General features: G+C 35.6%; 1 protein-coding gene across 1 annotated transcript in view; it reads left to right on the forward strand.

Annotated features, from left to right (window-relative positions):
- The first annotated feature begins 35 nt into the window (after positions 1–35).
- The window catches only part of LOC117338147 (Fanconi anemia group A protein homolog), a 45011-nt gene continuing 32688 nt past the window's right edge, over positions 36–12358 (forward strand). The window contains exons 1-16 of the mRNA XM_033899364.1: positions 36–169; positions 1410–1522; positions 2030–2069; positions 2924–3069; positions 3588–3680; positions 4409–4482; positions 4904–4992; positions 5445–5518; positions 6156–6189; positions 7479–7619; positions 8387–8463; positions 8719–8857; positions 9129–9262; positions 10552–10662; positions 11345–11440; positions 12060–12107. Coding sequence (XP_033755255.1) covers positions 106–169; positions 1410–1522; positions 2030–2069; positions 2924–3069; positions 3588–3680; positions 4409–4482; positions 4904–4992; positions 5445–5518; positions 6156–6189; positions 7479–7619; positions 8387–8463; positions 8719–8857; positions 9129–9262; positions 10552–10662; positions 11345–11440; positions 12060–12107 — 1473 coding nt within the window. The 5' untranslated portion in view covers positions 36–105. The remainder of the gene's footprint in view (positions 170–1409; positions 1523–2029; positions 2070–2923; positions 3070–3587; positions 3681–4408; positions 4483–4903; positions 4993–5444; positions 5519–6155; positions 6190–7478; positions 7620–8386; positions 8464–8718; positions 8858–9128; positions 9263–10551; positions 10663–11344; positions 11441–12059; positions 12108–12358) is intronic.

Below are 12358 nucleotides of genomic sequence, written 5' to 3' on the forward strand. Positions count from 1 at the left end.
ATATTATGCGGCATTTTTACAATGGAACACCGGTCAAAGCGGGGAATCCAAAAGAAGGAACACTTCGGAATTCGTTGTAGCTTATTGTAGCTTATATTAGATGACATGGATACTAGTACAATAACGAATACACTTGCTGGATGTGATGAAAATTTCTTTAGCTTGATTGGTAAGCTGCTAGTTTCGTAAAACAGAAGATATACTAAACCCTGTTTTGTTTGGTCGTGGTATAGAATCTAGTAAATATTGTGTCCAAACATCATGTTTAATGGCCATGGCAGGGATCACTTTGGGCAGAGATTTGGGGATTTTTACCCATGTTTTTCAAAAAAATCTCATTAAAAATTCAAAAATTGTAACTCTTTATACAGACAAATCTCATAGGAATTTTGTTAATCTCATAAAATCTCCCATAGGTTTTAAGAGCCAGAGTTATCCCTGCCATGGGCACATATTTATAAACAATAACAATCAATTTTGAAATAATATAGCAATTAATTACTTAATGACTGAATTAATTACGATCAAAACTGCTTTCAACATGTTCGAATGTGGTTTATAACACCCCTGCTACTTTCAATTCATATGCTGCTTTTGCGCGCATTCATTTTTATCCAAAAAGTGCTTTTCGACGGATTGGTACTGCTTCAGTACTGTAAGCTTATAGGTATAAAAAGCTATTATAGCGATAAATCAACATGTGACAACCAGAACATCACGGTACCGTGGCCCTTATCAGTTGTCATTGAGTAATTTCAGAAGTCAAAACACAAATTTCTGATCATGACAGGTCGAACCATTTGTCAAATTCACATGCAACTATTGTAAAAATAAGAGCCAAAGGGATTATATGGGATAAAAAAATTATCTCATGATCAGGAAGGGAGCTCTGACCAATATCCTCGATACAGGCAACTGATTACGTATGCGTATGCATGATTTTCATGTGGACAAATGCATATGCCTGCAGGGGACCTTTACAGTATATGTACTGGAAGTGTGCTCAACCAGCTGGTTAATAGTAGATAAAGAAAATTTACATGATGGAAAGGTTCCAATTGGCTTCATCAAGTACTGGTTGTGCATTATAGAAGACACAAATAAGCCAGAAAATGTAAGATTAAAGTTGGATGATTTTCAACTGAATTTGATAAGAATCATTTTTGGAACCATGACAGGAAATCAAATTACATGTAAGTGTATGGAAGGTGTTTACTCCAGACCCCATACATGGTACATATTGAGAGACAAGTCCCAAAATAGAAAAATGCTTTTATTGTATATTAAACATAAATAAAAATGTTTTGCCATGATTTTTGAAATGCATCTTGTAGGCCACTTGTCCATGATGGTATTTAGTAATATCAAACATTCTAACTGGATTAATATTGTAATAAATGAACTTGCAGAATCTCGTAATAGAAAGCATGCTGACCTAACTGAGGATGGTAAATCGATGTTGAAAGAAGCTGTAATTGAGCTCATTTCCTACCATCAAGATTTAGACCAGGTCTTCAATGAGGTAAATGTATAGTTGCAGAAAAAAACTCAGTATAAGTAGTCTAATATTTTTTTTTATTCCTTACAGCTAACAAAAAAAGGTAACAATTTTGAATGAAAGTGAATTTGATGGGGTATGGATGAAATTTAATAGAAATTATTTGGTATGTTAACATAAATATATTTTGTCATAGTTAAAAGCCCGTCTTGAAAAAGTTAATAAAAGGTAGTCTAATAGGAATGTTCTCTGAATGTGTTCAAGATCAATTTCATGTGTCTGTCAGTTTTTGGAAAGGAAAAAGTCCTCATTCATTTGTATCCTTGCTAGATTGTATCCTAACGAAACGCCAACACTCTGTATTCTGTAGTGAAAATAGGGATGGTTAGCGGAAAGAGTTGTATCTCTCTTCCAGTACTAGGGGTTGGAGAAACTGGTGATTAATCTTCTGTGGCTGAAAAAGTTATGATAATGTGATTGTAAACAATAAAGAAGTGTATATTTATCATTGTATGTAATTTGTTCTTGCAGACAACAAGCATTCTAAACAAAGAAAACTGCCAGGACTCAGGTAAAATTCGATGCATCATTTTTCACTGGTAGTTGGCAGGTAATTTCCATAGTTAACATTTTGGTACTTATAAGTTTAGGTGAATGCCACTGTAAATTGTGTCTATTGTTTTAGGTCTGATCATCCTTTTATACATTACTGATACAAAACTTAAACACAGTCTGATGTTTTTAAAAAGCAGTTTTCAGCATTAATTTTTAAATAACTGTGTAAAGAACCTTTAAGTTATGTACTAAAAAATGACACCTGGGAGTGGTCAGGTCTGGACTATCATCAATCACCTGATTAGCTAAATCATTTCTGTATCGGAGATAACTTTTGAAACAGCCAAGGGAGCTACTGAATGCTGGGTAGTTTCAATACTCAATAGTATTGCAATTTTTGTGTTGGAACTTTGAACTTGATTTTCTTTAAATGTATTTGAGCAGCACATTAATGACAATGAAAGTTGATGACAAATTGAAACCTAAGTTTAACATGCTTCTAGCTGAAACTCCTTATTCATGGTACGTTTATAAGAACTCTCAATAATCACATATTATTTTCTGTTTATGTAAGAAGATAACTAAATGTAGGTATTATTAAAGGTGCCACATGGTCATCAAGTGATAGCTTAGCATGAAATTATTTCATGTAGAAATAACTGACCAGTGTCGGTGAGATCTGCTCCTTAAAAATGATATTCTTTTGTGAATATAGGATAATAACACAGCAAATTCAAATCTTTATACAAACATTTCCCAAGGTGTTATGTTTTGGGCAGCTGAGTTATCTCCCTTGGAATTTTATAATTAATTTTTATTACACCTTTATTCAACAATTTATTAACCCATAACTGCTGTTCTCATCCACAGCTTCGATTTTGTGCTCATCTGTCCAAGGTTTAGCTTCTTCTTCAGCAACATCTTCCGATTTCATTGCAACAGAGGCCTGTGCCAATAAAATCGTTGATTTTGTAAGACAACGGAAGGTAGCGAAAAAATCATCTACCATCATGCAGGTAAATGATTATGTAATTTAGATTTATATGATATTGATATTATATTTACAATGAAGTCTAGATCTGCTGATATTGAATTTATTGGACCTTCAGATATTACTTAATATTATATCTTGGTCTGGCTGTACTCTGACCAATGATCAAGGAAAATAGGAGTGACAATGGTGTCATGTAACAGTATATAGACTAATTATCATAGAACATGTATAAGGCAGCAGAGAAAAAACTCAAGGAACAAATTTCAGTCCAAGTGAATATATTATAAGTTCATGCAGCGTCTACTGGGTTGTAGGATATCTGGTGGTATGTGATATATCCTTTTAAAAGTACTCCTCTTTTTTTGCTTTGAATACTTATGAAAATATATCTGCACTTGTGTGGAATTCTTGTATTTAGAAATCTTCATTTGTTAAATTGCATTTCAGGGACTTAAATAAAGTTGTAGTGTTAAAACTGAAGCTAAAATCTTCAAAGCTGTGAAAATATTGTAAACATGAAAATTGATCTTTAATTCACAGGAAGAGATTACGGCAGTGGTTATGGTAGCGAAAGACTTAATGGAAAGTCACAACTTGCAGAGATCAAGATTTTACAACCTTGTTTGTAAAGAGGTTTGTTATATTTAACATATAAAGCATCTTGATTCATAATCATTACTTCTCTACTACAAGTTCCATCTGGAGTCTTTCTAGTTAGTTCCAGAAAGACATAAGTAATGAAGTTTACTTTGGTTTGATTTGATTTGTTTAATGTCCTATCAACAGCTAAGGTGATTTAAGGACGGTTTGCCGTGTGCAGTATGTATGAGTGTGATGAGTGCGTATGTGTGTTTTGGGAGGCTGCGGTATGTTCGTGTAATAAGTCTCCTTGTGATAGGCCGGAACCTTTGCCGATTTATCGTGCTACCTCACCGAAGCATACTGCCTAAGACACCCAGCAAGACACCTCACCCCTGTCACATTATACTAACAATGAAATATTAATAATTAAATATGTATGAGCAAACAGAGGTTTTAGTCTAAAGTGCTGGCTACTTGCAGGGAAATACAACAGCATTTTTATGCCCCAGCCATGAAATGGGGGCATATAGTGTTTCCCATGTCTGCCCCGTCCCCTCCGGTCGCGCCGCGTTGCATTGCCTCACGTCCATATGCAGTGTAACTAGCTAATCACAGGAACTGCCAATGCAGACTTCTGATGTTGTGTTTCGGGTATCAAGTATCATTTTCTATTTTCTTTTATTCTTACTAAACTGTAGTATAAAAGTGTGTTTTGTTACCAAATATCTGCTTTTTGAGGTATGAAAACATATCATAACAATTGATTATTTTCTTTTAAGATTTGTCTCCCCCTGGATGTTATCTGGACTTTACATGAGACAGGCGTGATGACTGTGGAAGTCTATCTATCTATGTAAGATATTCCTTATCTGTCTACATGTTTCTGTAATACCTGTGATATTGTTAATAAAAAAGAAAAGTTAATTTGAAATGCTCAATCATGTAAGAAAAAGCTCTGATAATATTTAAAGAACAAATTAATTGTTTTACCAATTAAAAAGAGAGTAAATCAATTTTGTTGTTTTAAGGTCAAAGCAATATTTGAGAAGTTTATCATAATGCTTGATTAAGCTGATAATTGACAATTCAATCTAAGTAGGATGAGATGACAATACCCACTACATCATTCTCTATTTCTGCATTATTTGAATTTCTTTTATACAAACCCACGTCACATCACAATCACTTCCTTGTGATAATACAACACCTTAGATTAATTCCTGATCATTGATGTCTGTTGTTTTCTCGTATAAAATGATATTTCTGGTTTACAGTAAGCAAAATGAGAAAAGTTTTGTGGAGGAGTTGGTACAGCAGATTTTTGACAGACTTGATGTGAAACAAGATAAAAGGTTTAACTTGGGTAAGGGTTATTATTGTATTCTGCTGTACATAACTTCAGCACAGGCAAAACAAATGTCACTTTCCTGTTTCCAAATCGGTATCTTTTTATTCCCCTACCGATGAAACTGGGACAACTATCTGTCTGTTGAATGAAAGTTGCTATGTAACTTCAATATGAGAAGTTAAAGATCAGATTCGTGTTTCAGGGTTTTTGGGTCAAGGTCTCTGTTACTATTTTTAGCAGGGGCTGGTAGGGAACATGTATTGCTTAATAATACCCAGCATGCTCGATCGTTTGCCTGTACTTACCTTTCAAAAGGCAATTTTCAAGGAAGTGCTGTTAAAGTCATGAACATCCTCCTGTAAAACCGTATAGAAATATTTTTTTAAATGAACATTGACATGACAGGAAACTTTAGTTTAAAATATGTTATAATGTTTTACTAAATAATTACTTTCATTTACTTCCAGAAGGGTTTATTAATCATCTGTCACAGTTAGCGTTTCCTGGAAAAATTGATGCTGATAAATTACCCCTGAAAAAGGTAAAGTCTTGCTTTATTTGATTTGGTAAGAAATCATTTTATTGTATGTGATTTAAAAATTAAAAAAACCCAGAGTTGAGTATAAGTTGACACTTGATTGTACTAATTCACAGATTTAATGGTCTTTCCGAGGTCCGTTAACGAGTTACCTACCATAATTTGTTGGATTTTATTAGTGATTCAGAAGTTAATATCCAAGTGTTTGTCCATTTTAAATGAAAACATCTTCTGTACTATTTCATGCTTGAGGTTATTTGAGTTAGTAGGATTGTATATTTATAAACTATATAGTATGTGGTGTTTTTGGCTCATCTAGTCTGAAGGGACGGTGAGCTTATGCCATGGCACAGTGTCCATCATTTGTCTGGCATCAGTCAGCATTTCCTTACAATCCAAACGGTCAACAGAACCAGTAAATACTTGACCAATCCAGTATTTCAGATTATTATGCTTCAATGGCAGATTTCAATGGACCTCCGAATACATACCTGCATATACTTGATAAAAGAAATATTTTTCTGCCATAGTCCGATACCATGTGTAACCAAAGACCAAAATCAGTATGACCTATAATCAGTTGTATGATCGCTTATTACACTGGCTGGATAGACAGTACTTATTCTATTTTCATTTTCAGTTGGTCAATGTGATTTTGGATTCAACCATTTTGAGTAAGTAAAAAGCTAGAAAGTAAAAAAATGTCATTGTCTTCTCAGGAAACTCTTTGTAGTTCATTGTATTACAGTTTACCAGCCAATCATTACCAGTATCGTGTATTGGTGCTAATTCATGGTAATCATGTTTGAAACAGATTTTCCAATTACAGTCTACCCTCGTTATATCGCCACATTTTGTCCGTGTCAATTATGGCGGTATAACGAGGGTGGCGTTAGTATCGAATCATGAAAATTACAACAGTAAAAGATAATGTTGTACCATCGTTTTATTAAATACACAATGAGTTAACATATAAGACACCATGGTATTGACCGTACATTTCGTACCCTTCTGGCCATGATCACGAAGAACACGCTTTCGTCTCGGAGTTTCCATCTCGACTGACGAAGCCAAATCGTTCATACCATAAATAAGAACACTTATTGAGCAGAAATCAGTCATGCTCTATTTCAAATCAAACCATACCTGTGTGTAGATGTCACATATATAAACATCGATACATATATCTACCTGACCGATAGAAACTCATTCAAGCGTATAACTAAGTTACCTGTGAAAAAGGAAATACCCTGATTCTATAAACTAAAGAGTTCCTTGATCGCAGAAAAAACGGACCAAGATGGCGATATCGTCGAGGGTAATATATAGGGATTCGGGATGTTTGTATTGTTATGAACGTGGCGGATGGCGGTATGCGAGGGTGGCGAACTTAACGAGGGAATTATATAGAAGGGAAATCCGTTCTAGGGGTGTAGTGGGCGGTATGCGAGGGTGGCGGTAGATTCTGGTGGCGATAGGTCGAGGGTACACTGTATATGATGTATGTATATACTGATATATTTGTCAACTGGACTACCTATTTTAAAGTTTTCAGATGAATTATAAAGAAGGGCAAAATCAAGATTGATTTTAAATTTCATGTTACCATGTTTTTACCACAAGAAAGTTAACTTTCTTAACTGATTTCGGTGTGAAGTAACCAAAATTATTTTGCTATTTAATAAAAACAGGGCAAATATGACCTAGAAGGCTTTGTTATGATTTCTAAAATCATAAACTGTCACATAGATTGATAGAAGAAAGGGAATTTGATAGTTGTTTTGGCTGATTTAGCTCTATTCAATAGATGAGGGAACTTTCAGTGATGAACTAAAAAAAAAAAAAAAAAAAAGAATTCAATCACAAATCAATTGTATTTTACACAATATGTAGAATATCTTCATTGAGAAGCTGTAATTATGTAAACACTTCGGTTCCTTTATGAACATTTTGTTGCTTCCAGAGCTTGTTGACACTATGACAGCGGACAGTAATCCTGTAACCCTCCCTGTGGCTACAGTACAGCAGGGAAACAGCGTAGAAGGGGTGAGGAAACAGTACAGCCGTGTCATAAACCTCATACTAACACATCGACCAACCAAAGGTATGGCCAGGTCTCCTGTGACCTTTTAACCTTTAATAAATTTGTCATCCTGTTAGTTTGTGAATGTAAAGTGTAATGGTTTACTCACCTGTAAATTGTGTTATGTACAAAGTAGTGTATGAAATCACTATCATGGGCCTTTGATTTTGCGATAATATAATCCAGAGGTGGAAAAGTGAAAATGAACTAAAAAAGATAATATGAAGCATGAACGTAGGTACATATCTCAAAAACATTGAATCCAGTAGGATTGCACATTCTCATGGGCCTCTTGTTGGTCACTGTGGTTATTTAAAGATGTCATAATTTATATGTTACTCCAAATCTAAAAATCAACCCCTATGACTGTATACGCGACGTAGTCTAATAACAGGGATGTTCAGAGCTGGAGAAAAAGTGTAACAATGTGAATTTTAGCCACAGACTAGTGGAGGATTTATGAGAAATATAGGATTTCATTGTCATATTTATGTTTTGGGATGAAAATTCTGATAAAGGTAGTGAACATGTGAAGATTGCTGTAAAAATGGAAAGTGCAGCTTCTCTGGGGCTGGTGGGTTGGGGTCCATTTGTAACGAAAAAAAAAAGAAGAGACAGCTCAAGAATTAGGAAAATATTGGCAATGACCTATATTATTTGAGAGTATTTTGTCATGATTACTGAAATATCCAGATGAGAGATGCAGGCCTTGTGGGCCTCTTGTTGTTAACTTAATATCTAAGAGACAGATAAGTAGTTACCTATTACAAGGTGTTTTACTATTACAGCTTTATCAGCATTTAGTGTCCAGGGTAACCTGACCTACCCCCGATCTCCTCCACTTCTCGTCACCGTGTTCAAACAGGTAAAAATGTTTCTGACTTGCTCAATCTTCATCTGTTCTGAAGTTTCCTGTTTATGAATGGTTGTTCTGATATTAGCATATCATCGTCACCATATAGTCTTCATCATCAGAAAATTACAATATCTTTAGTAGTTCAGTAAAAATGTAACTGAATGCAAAGCTCATTACCTTATTTTGATAAAATTGATGTGTTAATTAATGTAAGATACATTGATTGTATTGTTTTTAAATCTCTCTCTGTTGTGTTCTGTACAGTTATTGTTGGCGTTTGATAATGAAGAATTGATAGAAATACTCCGACAGATACAGGATCAGCCAATCAACTGGCCACGTCTACTGACGCTTGTCTCCACTTTTGTTGTGTGTCAACCTGCAGCTACGGAACGTCTGTTGGGTAATGCATGTTGTATATAGAGTAGATTTGTGCATGTTCTTGACAACATATTTACAAAAAAGGTATTTTATGATAAGATACTATTAATGTTAACATTATGAACTTAATGGTTTTGACTTCTACATCATGACCTTGACCTTGTGTTCATCATGACCTTGACCTTGTGTTATTATGACCTTGACCTTGTGTTATTATGACCTTGACCTTGTGTTATCATGACCTTGACCTTGTATGGCTGTTTCTACATCTTGACATTAAATAAATTTACCAGAGTTTGTGTACAGCCTGCTGAGGACAGGGTTAGAGAGATCCGCCATGGACCAGATGGCTGTAGCGTTTCTGCTGGCTCGTCAAGTCTGCTTGGAAGGTACACATGTAGCCATGTCATACCAGGACTGGTTTCAGGTACAGAACTATTTGACTCTGTTTGTATATAAAACGTGTGAGAGAAACTCAGTTCAAAGTGGGAGATCTCTCACCAAGGGAGTGTTCAAAGTGGGAGATCTCTCACCAAGGGATTGTTCAAAGTGGGAGATCTCTCACCAAGGGGTTGTGCAAAGTGGGAGATCCCTCACCAAGGGGTTGTTCAAAGTGGGAGATCTTTCACCAAGGGATTGTTCAAAGAGGAAGATCTCTCACCAAGGGATTGTTCAAAGTTGGAGATCTCTCACCAAGGGATTGTTCAAAGTTGGAGATCTCTCACCAATGGAGTGTTAAAAGTGGGAGATCTCTCACCAAGGGAGTGTTCAAAGTTGGAGATCTCTCACCAAGGGATTGTTCAAAGTGGGAGATCTCTCACCAAGGGATTGTTCAAAGTGGAAGATCTTTCACCAAGAAGTTGTTCAAGGTGGGAGATTGCTCACCAAGAAGTTGTTCAAAGTGGGAGATCTTTCACCAATAGGCTGTTTAAGGTGGGTGATCTCTCACCAAGGGATTTTTCAAATTAGGAGATCTTTCACCAAGGGATTGTGCAAAGTGGAAGATCTCTCACCAAGGGATTGTTCAAAGTTGGAGATCTCTCACCAAGGGAGTGTTCAAAGTGGGAGATCTCTCACCAAGGGAGTGTTCAAAGTGGGAGATCTCTCACCAAGGGATTGTTCAAAGTGGGAGATCTCTCGCCATGGGATTGTTCAAAGTGGGAGATCTCTCACCAATGAACTTCTAGGTTCTCAAAAGTTATTGCTATCAATTTCTGATGTTGAATATTTGAATACTTGTTTTTCTCAAACTTTCTGAAAATAAATAATTGACTTTGTAGTGAAAAGTGAGATTTAAAGCATGTCAGATGGCCACTCTTAAGTGATGCAAAATCTTATTTTAATACAAGATAGTATATGATTATATAAAGGCATTTAACGGGTGTATATTGTTCCGCTCTGCAATACTCTTGTTGTTTACAGTCATGAGAAGGGTTTGTCCATGCTCACAGGTCATAGAGTGCAGAGATGGCTTGCTGATAAACTGATGGTTATACGATTAAGATCCCTTTACAATTAATTCAAAAATGCATAGAAACATAAGCTTGTAACAACATATGGGCACTGGCAGTTCATAAGGAGTACTGATCAGAAGTACAATTTCATGAAAGAATTTGTGACGTGATAAAAAAAGTAAACTAACTCGACTTAATTGTCCCTTTAAAATATGTAATCAAATGTGTTAAGAAATCTTCAGATAAACATTTGTTCCTACAGAAAATGTTCGGTGATGGAGCCCGATCTTTGTCTAACACAAGGAAGACTTTCATGGTACTGATGAGGTTTTTCACCGATCTGGTTCCCTACGAATCTACAACACACCTCAAGGTACTTCTTTAGCTGTCTAGTTTGAAAAGTGACCTACAGATCCCGCAGAATGAAACAGGACGGATCTACGAATCATGAGGGATTGCCACGTTCCCATTGTCACTTGTCACTGTATTTTGCAATGACATACTTAGTAGCAATTATGTCAATGGGTCGTCATAACTCAACCAGGAGGGTTTACGATTACCTTACCCTGGCGATCGGGACAGGGAGGAACATGATAGGTCAGCATGAATCATCTGCACATGGGCATGAGCCGAATAAGAACAACTTAATAATTTATATTATGTGAAAAATGAGATTCATAGCATGCCAGATAGCCACTATTAAGGTGATGAAAATATTATTTTAATACAAGATATAATGTTGTGCCTTATGGTACTCTTTTTTTTCTGAATGCGACAAGACATATATATTTTGTAATATTTTGATAATTTTTCTAATGATGATGAAAGTAGTAAATTTTCATTTCAATGTAATAAATACCATGATGCCTATAACATACTCTGATGGTGTACATTTAAAATAGTGTCTGCATAATCTTGTCTTTCCCTTTTATGAAGTTGCTGTTATTCAACTTTTTGCCCATATGTGTAAATTGGCAGAGTTTTGTCGTTGTCACCTGTGTACTGAAGATGAAGTTTTTAGCTGGCAGAAATGTAATTCTTGATTTGAACTTCAGGTACATATCCTACGACCCCCATTCGTACCTCCAACCTGTAGAGAACTTCTAACAGACTATATCATGCTGGCAAAGACTCGACTAGCAGATCTGAAGGTACAGGGTTGTAATTAATCTTTGGTCCAAATCCTGCTTTTTGTGACAGAATTATAAGAGAATTTTGTTTTGGTACATTTAATAGTTAGACTCAAGTGACTTAAGTGCCAAGGTCAAAGGTCAAGTAAGTGAGAGTTGTTTCCAGGCCATAATCTCTCAACTCTTTAAGATATTTTGAAAAAAAACTTGCATTACCTGAATCTGATGCGCAATGCACTACCATGGTAACTGTGACCTTATTGACCTTAATCTCAGTGTCAAAGGTCAATGTGCACATTTTTCTAATAATTTCTACCCAGCCACAACAATTTAAACAAAGATATTCTAATGAAAGTTGCTGTATGAATTTATCACCCCACTAACAAAGTGCATTGTGACCTTGACCTACAGGTCAAAGGTCAGTGAATTGCAAACAAAATCAATGCATAGTAAGGGAGACTGTGGCTTTCAGGTCAAAGGTCAATGGAATGCAAAAATATTGATGCATAGTTAGGAAGATCTTGACCTACAGGTCAAAGGTCAATGAAGTGCAAAAAATTAATGCATAGTAGGGAGAAGGTGTGATATGTTTTTTTTTTGTTCAAATCTCTAGTTTTAAGTTTTAAAATTTAAATTGTAGGATCCTATTGACCTGACATGTGAGAGACAGGATGGAGATAAAGCCAAGGTACTGAGATTCACATCAACACAAATTGTTTGTATATTAGGGGTTTTCCAGTAAAACATCAACCCCACCCAAGGACTCCAAGTTTGGTTAAGGGGTATACCAGCCATAGAATTTATTTAATAAATTACATAGAAGTAATAGGAAGGAAATCCAACCATGGATAGAAGTGATTTATTGTGGAGTCCTGGGGTCAGGTAGATATTTTAATGGAACAGCCCTTAGTCATTTATGCTTCTTTGTGGTTCTAACTC

Source organism: Pecten maximus, chromosome 11 (genome assembly GCF_902652985.1).
Source record: "Pecten maximus chromosome 11, xPecMax1.1, whole genome shotgun sequence".
Classification (NCBI taxonomy): Eukaryota; Metazoa; Mollusca; class Bivalvia; order Pectinida; family Pectinidae; genus Pecten; species Pecten maximus.